Below are 19,798 nucleotides of genomic sequence, written 5' to 3'. Positions count from 1 at the left end.
AGAAATAATTAAATAATTCTGACAAGTGGGTCCAGCTGCTGATGGTTAGTATAGAGTAGGATCTATAGAGGATGATGGGTGCAGAAAAACTGGATATAGAAGAAAGAATCTCAATTATCACATAGAAATATTTCTTTTAAAGAATGAAACCTAAGACCAAATGCAACAACGAAATTGACGGCCTATGTATCATGTGGAGCATAAGCCCACTGGGCCTGAAGGCCTTGAGATTCCATTTGGGCCATATGTTTCGCAGAAAGGGCCGCACATTTGTGTTTGAGATCATAGAATGAAAAAAAAGAAGGGAAAAAATATTTTTTGCCTTCTTCAACTTTGAGCCGAATCTGTTTTTCCTTCCTGGACCACAAAACCGTCCGTCCAGCCTCTTTAGACTCACAAAACCGTTCACATAACCTCCCTGAGCGGTTTCAGGGTGAGGTGGCAGCGGGTTTTCTATTTTTCTTTTATTTTTCTTTTATTTTGACTAAATCTTTGAAAAATCACAGTAAATCAAAAAAATCATAAAAGGGAAAATCCAATTTTGTTGAACTCCACGTAAGTAGATCTACGCATTGAACATATTATATGATATACTTGAGTACAAATTGTTTATGTAGTTTTAGATATATATTTTTCTGCAATTAATTTATATCTACAGTTTCTGTTGTCCAATTATGGTGAAATTTTTATGGTAGACTAATTATTATATAATTGAGATATATTAAAAATTTTATAATTATTGGATCATTTTTGACTGAGCTCTAGATTTATCTATATAAACCTAGATAAATCTAGACCAATCTATAGATAAACATAGATAAATAATTAACTCTGTCATAAATGATTCGATAATCATAAAATTTTTACTACATCTCAATCATATAATAATTATACTACCATAAAAATTTCATCGTATGACGGAGACTATAACTAAAATTAATTACAGAAAAGCATATATCTAAAACTACAGAAAAAAATTGTATTAAAATATATCATATAATATGTTCGATGCATAGATCTACTTACGTGGAGTTCAACAAAATTAGATTTTCCCTTTTATGATTTTTTTTGTGATTTACTGTGATTTTTCAAAAATTTAGTCAAAATAAAAAATAAAAGAAAAATAGAAAAACCGCTGCCACCTCACCCTCAAATTGCTCAGGGAGGTTATGTGAACGGTTTTGTGAGTCCGAGGAGACTGGACAAACGATTTTGTGGTCCAAAACTATTCTTTCATCGACAATCTCTTGCAGTTTTCCAAAATTTGGTGTCCGCTCTATGATCTCGAAAGGTGAAGATGCAAGGTTGAGGATCAGGTGCGCTGCTCACGACCTGATGAAGCTTCAGCGGCGGCCTCTGCTGAGGAAGACGATGAACTGCAGTGGGGAGGCCTTTGTTTGTAATTTTCATGTTACTCAGGGACCTTTTTGTAAGAAGGAATGTACTGTTCTCCTTTTCTTAATATAAGTTACTTTTCTTTTTTGCAAAAAAAAGAAAAACAGATTCGATTTAAAGTTTAGAGAGATAAAAAAAACTTTTTTCAAAAAAGAAAGCAAACATAACAGAGTCACGAACTAGCGGTGTTTTCGTAATTCCCAAGGTGTTAAAAAACAGCTGGCCTCGGTGGATCCGCCCGGCGGCGGAGAGAGCCAGGAGCCCAGTATTCGTTTTTGGTCCTCACTGTACTCTGTATTTGCAAAAAAAAAAAGTACAAACACCTCAAGCTCATGTCACATTCAAATAATTTACTAGTTGATAACCAAATGTAAGTAGTATTACAACCTGAGGTCATACAAGTGGTGTAAGATCGTATATCCGTCATCATAGAGTAATTTCTATCTGAAACTTCTGAACAGATCTTTTTTGATACAGAACGTCGGTAGAATGACCATTTTACAGTACAAATACGGGTCAAGGGGCTTTTTCACAAAAAGACTTAGATCAAAGGACGGAAAAAGGATTTAAATATAAAATTTCAACTTAGGTCTTGTTTATATCCCAAAACGTAAAATTTTTGTAAATCGCTTGCATGGTGTACTAAATGTAGTCAAAAAATAAATCGCATTACACAAATGGACTGTAAATCGTGAGACGAATCTAATAAAACTAATTATGACGTGATTAGATACTAAATTGCTACAATAAATATGCTCTAATGATGAATTAATTATGCTCATTAGATTCGTCTCGTAGTTTACAGACGAGATCTGTAATTAGTTTTGTGATTAGTCTATCTTTAATACTTTAAATATTAAAAATTTCTTTTCAAAAATACAAAAATATAAAATACAAATGATCTAAACACTTATTCCTCGCCGTCGCTTCCTATCCTAACTCCAAAGTCCAAACAAGCAGCGAATCAGCGATCGCACGCACCAAAAACATATGGCGATGGCGACGGTGAAGCTGAGCTCCCCGGCCGCAGGCTTGCTCGCTGGCGGCCGCCCCCGCCGATCCGCGCCCGCCCGCCGCGCCACGGTGATCCGCGCCGCCGCCGGCTCCTACTCCGATGAGCTCGTCTCCACCGCAGTGAGCGCCCCCACCAAACCCTACATGGCTACATCCCCTTCCCAAATTGTTGTACCTCTGCGCCGTCAGTAATGGCGGATAAACTGCGGGAGGATCTGGGTTTTGAGGTGTTGCATGTGTCGTATGCGGCGATCTGTGATGTGGTGATGGTTCGTTGTTGGTATCTGGTGATCTGTGAATAGTGATGGCCCGATGGGGACTGTTCGGCAGGACTAGGTTAGTGGGGCCCTGGGGGGAACCGAAATTCTTTCCTGGTCTACTCGATTTTAATCAATTTTAGGTTGAAAAATTTTCGTGGTAGCTATTTATCGCGATTCTCTTTCACAAAGTGGTATGCATGTTAGGGCGACGTGTACTTCAGTCAGGATGTTTTGCTTGAATGCAAGCTGCCTCATTCATCTCATTTCCGTGCGATTAAAATTGACTGACTTAGAAGTGTTTTAAGAAATTGGGATGTTGTAGTTGTATTGTTTAAAATTGACCAAGGTTCTAAAAAACGCTAGATGCTAGGCGAACGCTTGCCTATGGTTTAGAGTTTTTTGTGATTAAACGTATATTGAACATGATTAAACGTGTGTTGTGATTAAACGACACTGTGATTAAACGCAACGCTTGGCCACCGTTCAGCGTTTAATCAAGATTAAACGATGTTTAAAAACGTTTTTTAGAACACTAAAATTGACTGGCTTAGACCGTCAAAAAATTGACTGACTTAGAAGTGTTTTAAGAAATTGGGATGTTTTAGTTTTATTGTTTTATTTAAAGGTGTCAAGCTGTGTTGCAGAAAGTCTTTCTACTTGTGCTTGTATCAGCTCAAATATCCCATAGAAATATGCTTTGTTGAATAAGTTGAATTGAAGTGACAAGGTTTACTTCACTGTTCCTGGTTTCTCCTAGACTTCTAATTGGTTATCATGTGAATAGTGTGCTTAGTGATGGCTGTTAGTTTTGATGAACTGATTAGCCCTATCAATACACCCACTCCCTGTTATGGTTCATTGTGTGATCGCACTTATGGTTAATATGATTTAGCCATTTAGGACTATCTTGATTGTCTGCCTTTGGATAGGCACTTAAAGATAAAGTGCATTTGACTGCTTCAGTCTATCGATAACTTTTCTATTAGCATAGAATTCAGGGGAATGTTGATCTGAAGACACTGTCACCAAATTGGTTCATGGAATTATAGGCACTACAAGCTTTTGACCTTTTCTTCCTTTTTTTGCTACATTAGTGTAACAGTAGTACCACATCTATTTGTTAAGAACTAAAATACTGATGTGGGATTCTGTGCATCTGATTAATGTTTCAATGCAAGGATCTTCAACATACAAAACTTACAGGAATTGCGAAAGCAGGACTTTGTTAGTTTTAGTCTGATTCTTCAATTGAGTTGAGCACAATGTGTTTTCTTTTGCACTTTGTCCTCTGTACTGTGGATACACTAGGGGTTATCTGGTATCAGCTGTAGTACTTCTTTTTATCAGTGTCTGTCGATACGTTGATTAGCGCAATCATGTCAACCATACTTTGAGATATGTGTTTAAGACTGTCAGGCATCAGCTAGTTGAATCGATACTCATGACTGTTTCTTTTGATGAAGTTGGGAATGGCAATCTGTTTTTTTAAGTTCTATAAGCCATTTCCAATTTTCCCACTATTGCTCATTTTTTTTTAACCATGATGCTAATCTAATATTTTGCCCACTATTTTCCACTATTGTTTTCTCGAATGCTAGTCTAATGTTTATAACTTCTCTGTGCAGAAATCTGTTGCTTCCCCTGGGCGTGGTATTCTGGCAATTGATGAGTCAAATGCAACATGCGGAAAGAGATTATCATCCATTGGTTTGGAGAACACAGAAGCTAACCGCCAGGCTTACAGGCAGCTTTTACTGACAACTGCTGGCCTTGGTGAATATATTTCTGGAGCTATACTTTTTGAGGAGACTCTTTATCAATCAACTACAGATGGCAAGAAGTTTGTTGACTGCTTGAAGGATCAGAATATCATGCCTGGCATCAAGGTTGACAAGGTATGTATGTCTTGATCTGATGATCATCATGTTAGTCCACAAAATGCTACTAGCATTATGATTCCCATTACTTAATTGCTTTGATATCATGAATTAGGGTTTGGTTCCATTGCCTGGATCCAACAATGAATCATGGTGCCAAGGTCTTGATGGTTTGGCTTCAAGGTGTGCTGAGTACTACAAGCAGGGGGCACGCTTCGCCAAGTGGTTCGTTCATACTCTCACTATGCATACGCAACTAATCTTATTGGTGTTTCATTTCTAAAGTTGCTAACTTGATATGGTATATTGATCTTCTCCAGGAGGACTGTTGTTAGCATCCCTTGTGGTCCATCTGCATTAGCAGTCAAGGAAGCAGCATGGGGACTTGCTAGATATGCTGCTATTGCTCAGGTAACAAAATAAACTTGCAACTGTGGAAACATCTTGTGGTAAAAATCTTGCTTGATGGCTTATGGAGCTTTTGTGAACAACCTTATCTGTATTCATTTGAGCACTTGTGCTGATACTCATTAGTCATCACTCATGCTGCTGTTAAGATATGGTGCTTGAATGTGGGTCAAGCTTTATTTAGACAGAAGGATGTATGAAACAGTTTTTTTTTTTTGGTTGAACCTGGCATGTTTCTAGACATCTAATGGAGATTACTATGTTTAGGCACCCTCTACAAGTTAACATGCACTTTTATTAGAGCTGACACCATACAAATATTACTTTGTAATAGTTACTACAGACTTTTACAGCTTGACGAAGCTATATGCTCGACTACTTCTCATCTGTGCTTATCATGTTTGTACATGAATGATCTGCAGGACAATGGGTTAGTGCCTATTGTGGAACCAGAGATCCTTCTTGATGGAGACCATGGGATTGAAAGAACTCTTGAGGCGGCAGAGAAAGTGTGGTCTGAGGTATTTTTCTACCTGGCCCAAAACAACGTTCTGTTTGAGGGTATCCTGCTGAAGCCCAGCATGGTCACCCCTGGAGCTGAGCACAAGGAGAAGGCTTCCCCAGAAGCCATTGCGAAGCACACACTAACAATGCTTAGGAGGAGAGTGCCACCTGCTGTTCCTGGAATCATGGTATCGTCTTGACTCTTAGAGCAACAAATCTCCCATACAGAATCAGATCAAGAGGTTTAAATCTTGTTTCTTCTGCAGTTCCTTTCTGGTGGACAGTCCGAGGTGGAGGCGACTCTGAACCTGAACGCAATGAACCAGTCTCCAAACCCGTGGCACGTGTCTTTCTCCTACGCCCGGGCACTCCAGAACTCGGTGCTTAAGACATGGCAGGGGCGCCCCGAGAACGTGGAGGCGGCGCAGAAGGCTCTGTTGGCGCGCGCAAAGGCCAACTCGCTGGCGCAGCTTGGTCGCTACACTGGCGAGGGTGAGAGCGATGAGGCCAAGAAAGGCATGTTCCAGAAGGGCTACACCTACTAATGTGGCGGGAAGTTTTCCATGATATGCATATATCATTTTGGTGTCACGTTTTTTTTTTGAACACTCAGAGTGAATAATCACCAACTTGTTGCCTTGTTGGCGCCAGGGACTTCTAGCACCATTAGCATTTGGAGAAACCTTAGAGCTTCAAGTATTTTCTTGAGAACAAACTCTTACTGTATGCAGAGAAAGTTGATGTATTCCAGTCTGGTTAATTTCAGTCGTACATGCGAGATGACGGATGCCAGCTGCACAGGTGCACTGAGCTGGTTGCATTAGAGCATCTCCAAGAGTTTTTCTAAATTTCACTCTCTAAATCATCATTTGGAGAGTTATGTTTCTCTATATATCTTCACTCTTCAACAATTTTTTTATATTTTGTTTATATCCGCTATTTTCGTTATCTATCTTTGGGCTAGTGAGAAATTGGCTATATTTGAATAATCAATTAAAGAAGCTCTTGGAGCCTATTTTTTCATCAAAATCTATATTTACCCCGCTAACACGCGACTGGTCGTGCTTAGGTGCAGCGCGCGACCCTCCCACTCTGCTCCTGTTCGTACGTAACGCCCGCAACTCCCTCACCTCAAGCATCTATCCCAAGTCTATCTCCCACTCACGTATAACATATTTATAGGGCTCATACAATTTGTTCAAAAAAAATATATTTTATCTCCTTCGTATGATCTCTGTTTTGAATACCGAGTGCACCGTTGTGTTTTACGTGATAAGACGAACAAAATTAGATCCCACTTGCATATAATTTAAAGACGTTTTGCACAACAGCAACTTATGTGTAAATTTGAGTTTGATATTATTGAAGAATTTGCTAGAATATATATATATATATATATATATATAAGTTGCTAGTGCATATATAATATCTACTTATGTGCATAGCATGTAACAACTATTTATATTTTTAGCTATAAAATATATAATAATTGTAATATGTCTACCTTATAAGTTGCTATTGTATTTATATCAGTTGCTATAATACTTTCTAAAAAACTACTATAATAGATAAAAGTCATATAATATAAGATGTCACTATCTGTCTATAACTTGCTATTTGTTATACACTTAAATTGCCACAAAGAGGGAAGATTTCACACACATGGATTGCTACACATATAACATAAAAGTTGCCACAAAAAATATTTATAATTGTCATAAAAACAAAGTTGCCACAAAGGCATAATCTGTTATAAATAGAAGTTGTCACAAAATAAAATCTATCATATATATAAGTTGTCACAAACACAAGAGGTCATACACATAAGTAGTAAAAAAACAGTATCGCACCCATAAGTTTATATACAAATTATCATAAAAATAAAAGTTATCACATATTTAACAAAAGTTGCAAAAAGAAATAGAATCTATTATACACATGAGTTCACACGCATATAAGATATAAATTACTACGAATAAAATCTATATACATTCATCCATATAAGTTGACACAAAACAAAAGTTGTTACTATAGTAAGCCGATATACACATAAGTTGCTAAAAAAGAACAAATTGTTACATAAGTTATTGCCAGTTCACAAACATTATCAAAACATATGTAAGTGAGATTTAATTTTGTTCGTCTCGTCGCATAAAACACAACTGTGTAATCGGTTCTCAAAATGGAGATAGCGTAAAAAAGATAAAATATTTTAATAGATAAGTATTATTAAATAAAAAACATGCCAGAGGAGGAGGGGGAGGAGGACACGAGGGAGGCAGGGGCCAGGCTGCCCGCCGCTGTTATTGCGGTTTTTTTTTGGACGAGGGAAATAAAGGTGGGGCGCTCTCCTATAGCGGGCTATCGGAGGAGGAAGCCCATGATGTATCTGTTGGGCTGTCTAGTCGCGTGATCACGCCATGGTTAACCTTACCGGTGGGAACCGGTCCGGTTTGACCGGTAACCGGTCAAACCGGTCCGGACCGGTTCCGGTTCCGACCGGTTCCCAACCGGTGCAAATTCAAATTTTGAATTTGAATTCAAAAAAATGAAAAATTCTCAAAAAATTCCTAAAAATATTTCAAGGTGTGATGAATCTAATGGTGTCAAATTTTCTCAAAAATTCGTTCATTTAGTATGGTTTGCGGAATTTATAAGTTAAATAAAAAAAACGTGCATACGAAAGTATACAAATACAATGTAAAAGTAGTATAAAAAAGAGTTGGAGGGTTCATTTAGACTAAAATATGTTGTACAAACATTTATTTAGTATACTTTGTGGGCATTTGAATTTAAACAAAAAAAGAAAAAAATTTGAATTTGACCTGTACCAGTCAAACCGGCCGGTTACCATCCAAACCGGCCGGTATACCGGCCAAACCGGCCGGTATACCGGTCTAACCGACCGGCATACCGATCGGAACCGGTTGAACGGGGAAGTTTGAATTCAAATTTGAATTCCACCGGTTCCGACCGGTAACCGGCCAAACCGGACCGGTATACCGGAACCGGAGGCCGGCGGTTACCGGTCACCGGTCGGATACGTGAACCCTGGATCACGCACGAGCGCGACTAGTCGCCAGTTAGATTTTTCCTTCTAACAATTAGGATGAATATATAGAGTCGATTGAAGTTGCTTTTTCTTTTCTGAGCTGAGCTTCAACCGTCAGGCTCATGTGAGTTGCATCACGATATGGCCCAAGTAGGCCGGGCCCAACAGTTCCAGAGCCCGTGGACAGTCCACAGTCCTAAAATGGAGATAATAAAGGAGCCCGTGGGGAAAGGCCCGCAGAAACATTTGTGCACCTTCTTCGGGCCCACGTTGTTAACCAATCACTACTCGCTCGCCAAGTCACCCTCTCGGGCCCGCGCGTATCTACCGACGTTCGACCTGCGGCCACGTCGCCCTCGCCTCACCACACCCGTGCGAGTGCCCGGGCCCGCGTTGCAGACGAATCGCTGTGTACGTGACTCGAGCTTGCGCACCCCACATGTCAGTGACCAACCCCTCCCACTGCCTAGGACTGCTCTCCTTCCCTTTCCTCACCGCCATCCCATCCCCTCCCCATCCTTCCCCTGCAGCCGCCGCCCCACTCTCCCACCACCCCGCGCAATCGCCGCCGCCTTATCCTCGCCGGCTTCAGCGTTTTCTTCTTGCGCAGAGCCCGAGACCGCCACAGTATAGTGGTGAGGATACCTCCTTCGAGCCGGGCGCCCCCGCCGCGCGCAGAGCAGCGGCAGCGGAGGGGGATTGCATGAGGCATGTGAGCCGGCTGTCGCGGCGAAGGCGCTGGTGGTGATGCTCCTGACCTCCGTCCTGCGGGGTCGCGTCCGCCACCTTCGCCGGCTCCGCCCCCTGACCATGCCCACCCCTCTCTTCCTCTCCAGGAACCCTAATCCTACCCCTAGCGCGACTAACCCCCACCTCCCATCGGACCCCAGGTCCGCCCCCATGAGCACCAGCGGAGTCTACGTGCCGCCGATGCGGCGGCTCCGCTCGGTTATCGCTTCCACCAACGGGAGCCTCGCGCCACCTCCGTCCGCCGCGGCGCAGCCCCAGCAAGCGGCGCGGACGCTGGAGTGGCCGATGGACGAGCGTTCGCTCAGCCCCCCGTCGCCGCCTCAGCCACATCGGCGCGATATACCTCCCCTGCCGCGGCCACCCCAGCCCGAGCATTTCCGGCAGCAGAGCGCTGGGTATGCCCGCTACGCTTACGATGATTTCTCCGAGGATGACTCGGATCGGGAGATGGACCATACATCAGTCTCAAGCAAGGTGAATGCCTTGTTCCACCAGCTGTTAATTGCTTCACAATTTGAAATGATCAGTTGAAAATCAGTTATGCTAGACTGGACTGTGAACCCAAAACCTTTCCCAGAATTGGGTCTGTGGGTATTAATTGTAGTGGTTTGTTGATGTTTCTGTCATATAGGTTTCCTTTTATTTGTGTACATTTTAGTCTTTTAGCATGATTGACTTGTGTTTGCATCTATGCTGATCAAGTGTTTTCCATGGTTTGCATATGGTCTCTTGTACGTTAAATATAGGGAAACCATGGATGGCCATATCCATGTATAGAGAAATATCATGCACCTAATGGTTACAGTTCTAAAATAAAATCCGTTAAAACCTTAAATAGCTAAAACTAGAAGTCTATAAAATAAAATCTGTGAAAAGCACAAATAGCTATAAACTGCTACATAATGCTGGTATCATCATGCTTGCCGTGCTTGCATAAATATGTAATCAAGGAAAACAAGATCTCATGTTAAGTTTGCTAAAAAAATGCTTCCTAAAATGAAGAAGTTCGGCTCAATACAACTTTATTTTGCTTTGATTCTGTATCCTGTTGTTTTCTTTACAGTTATATACTTGTATTGATATAAAAATTTCCAGGGTGGATCCACTTTAGATAATGTTGATGAATGGAAATGGAAACTGCACATGCTTCTCCGTAATGAAGATGAACAAGAGATTATCTCAAGGGAAAGAAAGGACAGGCGAGATTTTGAACAACTTGCCCAACTTGCTGACCGAATGGGTTTGCACAGGTACTTCATTGCCCTTTTCAGATTCTGGTAGTGCATAGTATTTTCACTGTAATCTGACAATAGTCTACATGATGGCAGCCGTCAGTATTCTAGAGTTGTTGTGTTCAGTAAGGTTCCATTGCCTAATTATAGATCAGATCTTGATGACAAAAGACCTCAAAGAGAGGTATGGCATTTCTCTAGCAGCTTAAAGGGTTACGTGTGTATACGTATTGATGTTAACTAATATATTTTCATTGTAGGTATCTATACCTTCTGGTTTGCAAAGAGAAGTCGATGCTTTGCTTACAGACTACCTTGCACGAAAGAGAACAAACAGTGGGAACTTCCCTAGTGCAGCCTTCTCAAGGTCAAGCAGCACAGACAGTTTTGCAACTGATGAAGGGTTCTTTGATCAGCAAGATAATCAAACTTCCACTAGTGCTGTGATGGAGAGAATCCATAGAAGGAAAAGCCTACAGTTGCGGAACCAGCAGGCTGCTTGGCAGGTTTGTTTATAAGATTGATATCTTGCTAACGTTTGTTCTTAAACCTTCACATGTGAGGCTCGAAATTCCTGTCATAATGTTTACACTATTCTGAGAACTTGTGTTATGGACCTTTCTTTTTATACTCAAACATGTGTTATGAACATTGATCTAGACCTTGAAACCAAGCTGTGAACTCACTGATAGACAGCAGCCGCATCACAAGGGCATGGGTAGGAGAAGGGGATTGGGAGTAGATTGCTATTCCTTGCCTGATTCCAAACAGTTTGACATTCTTCTTGCCTGATTCCAAACAGTTTACATAGAGCTAGAACTCACCATAACCCTAATAACCTAACCCTATACCGACCAACAAACCGAGGACCGGTGGGGCTATAGTGCTTGGCGGCTTGGCGCAAAGGGCCCAGCTGGCTGCCCATGGCAGCATGCTCTTTTGAAGGGATACTTCACTATGTAAACTGTTTGGAATCCAGAGGTAATGGTGTAGCTAATTCAGCTTGTTGCAATGTTACAAAAATTTGTCAGAAAAATCATGTATGTAATACGCATAGTTTAGTAAACCTAAAAATTCAGGTTTGAGATTCAAGAGGCAAATTAGACAAGCAATCCTCTGGCATTGTTCATCATGTGCTAACACACCACTTATGTTTTTACTTTTTACAATATCAGAATCAAAGTTGAATTTGAATTTGAGCTTTATGTGTCCTACATACATTTTTTTCTATGTTATGTTAATTATATTTTTGCTAGAGGGGGGGGGGGGCACGGGCACTAACCAATTCTCCTTTCTAAAATTTATGTCAGGTTATGTTTGTATGTACTGCTAACTTTGTGCTTATTTCCTCTGTTTCTAATATGTCGTCACTTACATCTTATGGTCTTTAAGATGAAATTACCCCATTATTTTCATTCCACCTAAACAACATTGTATACACTAATAATCTAAAGTATGAATCAGAGTAGTACTATATTCTTACAGTACCAAGGTTTTATGTCATATTGCAAGTGTGCATGTTAGTCACAGTTTCAGAGTGTTATTTTACGTATGTGTCTATTAATTTCTTCTGTCTTTGATATGTAAAGATAAAGATCAGTTTTCTTTGGGTTTGTTTCTGAGGATATTGAGACTCTGCTACATCTATTGCTGTATCAGTATTGAACTATTGATTGCTAGATTGAACAATCATACTCTGCTCTTTTGGCAAAAACATACCCACAAATTGGTCTGTTTAATTTGTCAAAACTTTCATCTTGTTTTTTTTGTTGTTGTTAGGTTTGATTTAGTAATGTTGATTTGCTGTTATTCTTTCTGCTGACACTTGCCCTTCAAAGGTTACAATAAGTGTCTTAGATTAATGCCCCCCTGGCCCTATTGACTCGACTTCTTCCCTTTTCAGGAATCGAGTGACGGTCAAAGCATGATGGAGTTTCGTCGGAGTCTTCCTGCTTATAAAGAAAAGCAAACTTTATTGGAAGCTATATCACAGAATCAGGTCCTGTTCTTGTTCTAGATACACATAGTATAAAACACATTCAAACAATTGTTATATAGAAGAGCTGCAGCTAATATACAAGTAAGAAAATATAAAATGAGAGATGAACATAGCCCACGGTGGACAGGGAGTGGTAAAACCATATCATACATATTGCGAAATAAGCATTAAGCTAAATGATCTAGCAAAACAGTTGAACAATTTTACTGCTTGAAGTCAAATGAGCTTACATTTTTTTTAATTACAAAACCTTAGAAGCTTGGGTATCTGTGAAGTAATGGATCTGATACCTTTTTTTATTTATGCTCTTATTTTCCCGATTTTGTCCTTTCTACCTTTGCTTGCCATTCTAAGTTTTAATATGTGCATCCTTCCATTAATAGCAGAAAAATAGTAAATCAACTTACTCGTGTTTTTTATTATTTTGGAAGTTTGCTATTGAATAGCATTTCTGGCAAAACCTCTTGAGTCACTCCGTGTTAGTGATTAACATGTCTTATTTGATTGAACAGGTTGTTGTAGTTTCAGGTGAGACTGGCTGTGGTAAGACTACACAACTACCGCAGTACATTTTAGAATCTGAAATCGATGCTGCTCGTGGTGCTACGTGCAGTATTGTTTGCACTCAACCAAGAAGAATATCAGCGATTGCTGTTTCTGAAAGAGTTGCTGCTGAAAGGGGAGAGAAAATTGGTGAATCGGTGAGCTACTTGTATCTGCAGAATGATGACATTTTCTTTTAATGTTGGAAGGATGAATTTGTGGTGTTCATCGGGGAATTCAGTATTCTAGTGAGTTGGTGTCTGGCCAGTAGTCAAAATCTGCTGAGATGCACTCAACCTTACACTTCTTGCAAAATTTGATGAATTTTTGTCGGGTTTTGTATATCATGATAATGGATCCTCAATTTTAGGTTGGCTACAAAGTTCGACTGGAAGGCATGAGGGGAAGGGATACACGCCTTCTTTTCTGCACCACTGGAGTCCTGTTGCGGAGATTGTTGGTGGACAGAAACTTGAAAGGTGTTACCCATGTTATTGTTGATGAAATCCATGAGAGGGGCATGAACGAAGGTCTGCATTAGCCCTAATAATTTTCAACTAATACTAAAACAGTGTTGAAAGGGACTTAAATTTATATTTTTATGCTAATGTTTTTTGGTCTTTGTGCTAGATTTTCTTCTTATTGTCTTAAAGGACCTTCTTCCACGCCGTCCTGAACTAAGGCTTATATTGATGAGTGCAACCCTTAATGCTGAGCTCTTCTCCTCATACTTTGGTGGAGCACCCATGATACATATACCTGTATGATATTTTTTCATTCACTCTTGTCTGTCATTTTCAGTTAGACATTTATTTCAGTGCCATCTTTTTTGTTGTTTCCGTCTTTAGATTTTTTAGAATCCTGAACATAAGTCGTAGGGCATATAAAGTCTCACTGTACCTGCCGCTTTGGCAGCCTTACCATCTTGAAAAAGAAAAGATAGCATCTCATGTTCTCAGTTTGTATCAGTTCCATCTTGCATCCTCTTTATTGCCTTGCTCTAACTTTGTTGGAATACTGATCAAAGTAGTATGGCGTATATACTTTAGTGTAAGTGGACCTAGATATTTTATTTTTGTGGTCTGTTAAATGTTATTGGGACTTAGTGCCATGTGTATGTCAATCTGAAATAATTGCTATATGGTTATGGAGTACGTGCTGTGCAAATTTTGCAATATTTCCAATTATTTTACATTCATATTATGTGCTCGTTTACATCTTAACACTTTCTGACATGGAATATTTATATCATTTTCCTTGCTAAAATGTAATTTGTTTTAGTGTTTTTTGCTTTATCGACGCTCCTTTTGTAAGTTCTGTTAGATATTTTCCTAATAGTTGCATTTATATCTCAACCTAGGGTTTTACATATCCTGTTCGGAATCATTTTCTGGAAGATATTCTTGAACTTACTGGACATCGATTGACTCCGTACAATCAAATTGATGACTATGGTCAAGAAAAAAGTTGGAAGATGCAAAAACAAGCTCTACGAAAGAGGAAGAGCCAAATCGCTTCTGCTGTGGAAGTACGGAAGTTTGTTCTTTCTTGACCATTTATTTTCTGCTCAAAGCTTTTTGTTTACTAAGTTTATTTTTTGAACAGGATGCAGTTGAAACTGCTGATTTGAGGAACTATAGTCCGCGAACTCGGGATTCTCTATCATGTTGGAATCCTGATTCTATTGGTTTTAATTTAATAGAAAATGTTTTATGCCATATTTGTCAAAAGGAACGACCTGGTGCTGTTCTTGTATTTATGACTGGGTGGGATGACATTAATTCACTAAAAGAGCAGCTGCAAGCAAATCCATTACTTGGAGATCCAAGCAAAGTTTTGCTGCTCGCTTGTCATGGCTCTATGGCCAGTTCAGAGCAGGTATTACAAGGACTACTACAGCGATCTGTATTACATTATTGTGGCTACTTTTGAACTTTTGCAACAAAAAACGTTCAGTTCTTTGTTTCAAGCAATAAAATATTAATCTAACTGTGGTGGTAACCCTTTTTTTGATTGCCCAAGTTGTTACTAGTTACTATGTAATAGTATATACTCTCTCTGTTACACAATATAAGACTGTTTACTCGGAAGTTTTTTTTTTCATAATACGAGTTAATTAAACCAAACAAGGGTATGAGAGGATTAGATCGTTGTCCAATGCCATCTGATAGGGGCATGTAACCATTTGGCGTCATTTTTTTCTTGACTTGAGACTATCAACGAGTGAAACAGAGGGAGTATTGGTTAATCACCAGTCGCCAATCACACTGTTGAGAATATTTGGAATGTGAACAATGCTGGTTGTACAAGTGAAACTCTGTAGATTTACTTTGTGAGTTATATTGGCATATTTAAGGTATTAAGATCTTGTTTTTCATTGCCTGTAAATTGCTTTGTTAATGTCTGTTCTGCATAGATGCTGCTGCAAGTTCTCTGACCTGATAACTTATGTTAACATGTTTGATTCTCCTGTCATCCTGAATAGTTATCAGAGTGTTCCATTGCACAATAGACATTTCTTTTGTCATGTTATGACATAATGCCGTGGTCAGGGATGGAAGAGTGCATCTTCTTTGGTCTCCTGTTGTAATGAATATGGGTTAATCTGTTGATTATTTTGCCCTTCTTTTATGCAGAAATTAATATTTGATAAGCCTGAGCCTGGAGTAAGGAAAATAGTTCTTGCCACCAATTTGGCTGAAACTAGTATTACTATCAACGATGTTGTTTTTGTTGTTGACTGTGGCAAAGCAAAAGAGACATCTTACGATGCACTGAATAATACTCCCTGTTTGCTTCCAACATGGATCTCCAAGGCTTCTGCCAGACAAGTAATAACCATTTTATTTTTGACGCTGCTTATTTTGATTGAATATTGACGTGGTGACAGATATGCTGATAGAGCAATTCCCATGGCTATCAGACTTGAAATTTTTATTTCCCGATTAATTTCTATCGCATAATTTACCTCCTTTTGTTTTGTTAACTAAATGAATATAATTTAGAGACGGGGACGAGCTGGCCGAGTTCAACCGGGGGAGTGCTACTATCTTTATCCACGATGTGTATATGACTCATTTGCTGACTACCAGTTACCAGAACTTCTACGAACCCCTCTCCAGTCCCTCTGTTTGCAAATAAAAAGCTTGAGGCTGGGAAGTATATCAGAATTTTTATCCAGAGCTTTGCAGTCGCCAGAATCTCTATCAGTAAGTTTCTTCTATTTGTTACCATGTCTCCAAACATATTTCATAATTTAATTTGATTATTTTTTCCAGGTACAAAATGCCATTGAATATCTTAAAGTCATTGGGGCATTTGATCAGAATGAAGAGTTGACGGTTCTTGGTACTAAAACCACCATTTGTTTAATTTTTATATTATAATGGCTTTGCTCTGCATCTGTGTAGCTTGTGCTGACTACACGTACTGTTTGGCATGTTTGTCATTCTCAGGAAAGCATCTGTCTATGCTTCCAGTTGAACCTAAGCTAGGCAAGATGCTTATTTTTGGGGCTATTTTTAATTGTCTGGATCCAATATTAACCATAGTTTCCGGGCTTAGTGTTAGAGACCCTTTCTTGACTCCCTTCGACAAGAAAGATGTGAGTATATGTCTTCTTGCTACTCCAATTTTTGTATGCCTTTTCTATGGCGCACTACTATTTTCTTCATTTTCACCCTTTTTATTCGCTAGTGTAAGTGATGTCACCTTTGTCCATGCAGCTTGCTGAGTCAGCTAAATTACAGTTTTCATGCCGGGACTACAGTGACCATCTTGCACTTGTCCGTGCATATGAAGGATGGAGGGAGGCTGAACGAGATCGTGCTGGCTATGACTATTGCTGGAAAAATTTTCTTTCCGTGCAAACCTTGAAAGCAATAGATTCCCTTCGGCGGCAGTTTCTCTTTCTTCTTAAGGATACTGGTTTGGTTGATGAAAACATGACTTTGTGCAATAAATGGAGCCGTGATGAAAATCTAGTTCGAGCGGTAATTTGTGCAGGGCTATATCCTGGTGTTTCTTCGGTTGTGGTGAGTGGCTTTTAACTTTAAATCTAACATTACTTGCACTTTTCCACACTTGTTTCTAAAGTTTATGGTTCCATGATTTATATGGAGGGTAATTATAACTACTATTGACGGTCTGATGGTAATTATATTGTGAAGTGTGAATTCTTCATCTGTGATTTTTATTTACCTTTTGGTAATTTCAGAACAAGGAGAAATCAATTACCCTCAAGACAATGGAGGATGGACAGGTTATGCTTTATTCGGTAAGTCTTTGCATTCTATGTTGCATAATTTCTAATTTTATTGTCAGCTTGACCAATTTTCAACTAGCTTCTCTTTGTTGTTTCCAGAGTTCGGTCAATGGTAAAGAAGCCAAGATTCCATTCCCCTGGCTAGTTTTCAATGAGAAGGTGAAGGTGAATTCTGTTTTTCTCCGGGATTCAACTGCTATATCTGATTCTATTCTGTTGCTATTCGGAGGCAACATAAAACAAGGGGGCTTGGTATGTTCATTTGCATTGCTAGTATTGGAAAAGTTATCTTTCAGATTAGCAAATGTATCGTTGGATAATTTTTGCTGTATGATGCAGGATGGGCACTTAAAAATGCTTGGCGGTTATCTGGAATTCTTCATGAGTCGTGATCTTGCATCCACTTACTTGAGTCTAAAGAATGAGCTCGAGAATTTAATCCATTGCAAGGTATTTGCGAGCTGTAATGTCTTGCTCTATACTGGTTCATCATGATCTTATATTTTGTTATTTATCTTATATTTTGTTATTTTTTGAAGTTACTACCTGACATTTTGAAACTGTGCTCCCTCCGTCTATCAGCATAAGGCGTATTATGAGGAAGTTTACAAAATATATTTTGACTGTTGATTTCTCTCACATGATAGTCAATTGCTACAAAGTCATGTTTTAATGCTGCTTTTGCCCACAAGATATGCATTAGTTTGCCGAATTGTTGGGCAAAGTTTGCAAGTTTTGACTTATTTGGAACAAAATACAAAATACACCTGGAGAGGGAGTATAAATAGTAGTGCTGGGTCCAACTCAACAGTCGACACCTATGACAATTTATTTTTGTAATAATCTAATACGTTACACACTGTGGTTGCACACAGTTAATTGATACACACTATCTTTCCACTCCCATGTAACTACCTGGTACCTGGATGCCCACTTTGCAGCACTAGCTATATGGGCTTATCTCGGTTCCATAACTTTAACATTGTGTGCCCATTTGATTGAATTCATTTAGAAATAATCATTTATTGAATTCAGTTAGGAACCAATCATTTCTGATCTGATATAGATGGCAATTGTCATTATTTTTTCGATCTCCTTTATTGTGCTAATTACACTTCCCTAAACAGCTCCAAAACCCAAGGATGGATATCCAAACGAGTGAAGAGTTGCTATCAGCCATCCGTTTGCTGGTCACTGAGGATCCATGCATTGGCCGGTTTGTTTACGGGCGACAGGAGCAAAGATCCAAGAAAGCAAAGACGATGCTCTCATCATCCTCCATGAACGGCAGAGGTGGTAATGGCGGTGAAAATGCCAAGAACCAGCTCCAGACCCTCCTGACCCGGGCTGGGAATGACAACCCATCCTACAAGACAAAGCAGATCAAGAACAGCATCTTCAGGTCCACTGTCGAGTTCAATGGCATGCAGTTTGTCGGGCAGCCGTGTGCAAACAAGAAGCTTGCGGAGAAGGATGCAGCTGCGGAGGCACTGAACTGGCTCACAGGGAATGGTGGAGGTGCAGCCACTGACTCTAGGGATGCGGGGATTGCGGATCCAATGTCCGTGCTGATGAAACCACCCCGCAGGAGGCGGCATAGCCATCGAAGGAGGAGCTGATTAGAACGGCACGATCTTTTTCTTCCTCTATTTATGTAGCAATCAAGCAGTGTAGCTGAGCATCGTAGCTAGCGAGAAAATCTATTAAAGAGTGGGCATGAAACAGGGCAATATTTTTGACGGAGAGTGCGTGGGAATTTAGAGCACGGTACTGCAGACTGGCAGCGAATTGTGTGATGACGTAGCAGAAGAGGACCACAGAGAGGACACTGGTTGTAACAGCGGAAGGCTGTTGATCCATTTTTAGTCGGAGCTACTGGAGTTAGGGCCTGTTTGGTTTGTGTTAACCATTCAAAGCCCGAAACTAATTCATTGGTAGCAGAAAATGAGTCCTGACTGGGTGTCTGCACGATAACAAAACCAGAGTTGTTGAGCGTATTAGTCGAGGACTTCTGTTGAAGAGCATATTCGGTTGTTATTACGGGTGGTAATGGATTATGGTTCTAGTGGTCTCTTCATAATTTTACTTAGCTATTATATATTTTTAGCTTAAAATTGTATAGGATTAGAGTCTGGTTCTTTTAGGATCCTCTGAATTATCTAAGTCGAATTTCAGTTTCTTTACCACACCCTAGTTGTCATTTGGTCTTGTAGAGCTAGTGAGGCAGCAAAAGGATTAAGAAATAGAGTGAGATCTTGACGCGCTGGCCGGCCCAGGAACATGCATCTTGCATATTACTATTTATGATGAGCAGGCCGAGCAGAGTCAGGTCACCACCACCACTGCACGCAGCTGGCACGCTGCCGCAGAGAGGAGCCCGATAAACCAATTGCGCAGCAATGGCGGTGGAGCCTTGGGAGGGACGGCGGCTGACGAGCGGTGACGTGATGAATGAATATACTACTACCACTAGCAAACCGGAAGAAAAAGAAAAGGAGCT

The 19,798-nt window shown here is 40.0% G+C and overlaps 2 protein-coding genes across 2 annotated transcripts; both read left to right on the top strand.

Annotated features, from left to right (window-relative positions):
* The first annotated feature begins 2,304 nt into the window (after nt 1–2,304).
* Nucleotides 2,305–6,281, top strand: LOC120673871 (fructose-bisphosphate aldolase 2, chloroplastic-like). The gene is made up of 6 exons (XM_039954913.1): nt 2,305–2,529; nt 4,295–4,564; nt 4,662–4,771; nt 4,867–4,957; nt 5,377–5,646; nt 5,725–6,281. Exons 1-6 carry the CDS (start codon nt 2,386–2,388, stop codon nt 6,001–6,003), a joined length of 1,164 nt encoding a protein of 387 aa, XP_039810847.1. The 5' UTR covers nt 2,305–2,385; the 3' UTR covers nt 6,004–6,281.
* A 2,981-nt stretch (nt 6,282–9,262) lies between these two features.
* LOC120672150 (DExH-box ATP-dependent RNA helicase DExH3-like) lies at nt 9,263–19,396 on the top strand. Its single transcript, XM_039952445.1, has 19 exons — nt 9,263–9,734; nt 10,356–10,510; nt 10,589–10,676; nt 10,753–10,998; nt 12,396–12,491; nt 13,004–13,192; nt 13,405–13,564; nt 13,665–13,795; nt 14,395–14,562; nt 14,640–14,912; nt 15,671–15,865; nt 16,040–16,243; nt 16,313–16,382; nt 16,490–16,638; nt 16,760–17,068; nt 17,251–17,310; nt 17,398–17,550; nt 17,638–17,748; nt 18,426–19,396. The coding sequence occupies exons 1-19, from the start codon at nt 9,321–9,323 to the stop codon at nt 18,915–18,917; spliced, it is 3,663 nt and encodes a 1,220-aa protein (XP_039808379.1). The 5' UTR covers nt 9,263–9,320; the 3' UTR covers nt 18,918–19,396.
* The last annotated feature ends 402 nt before the right edge of the window (nt 19,397–19,798 follow it).

The sequence above is a fragment of the Panicum virgatum genome, chromosome 5N, assembly GCF_016808335.1.
Source record: "Panicum virgatum strain AP13 chromosome 5N, P.virgatum_v5, whole genome shotgun sequence".
In the NCBI taxonomy this organism is placed as follows: domain Eukaryota; kingdom Viridiplantae; phylum Streptophyta; class Magnoliopsida; order Poales; family Poaceae; genus Panicum; species Panicum virgatum.
This window is presented reverse-complemented; position numbering and strand designations above follow the sequence as displayed.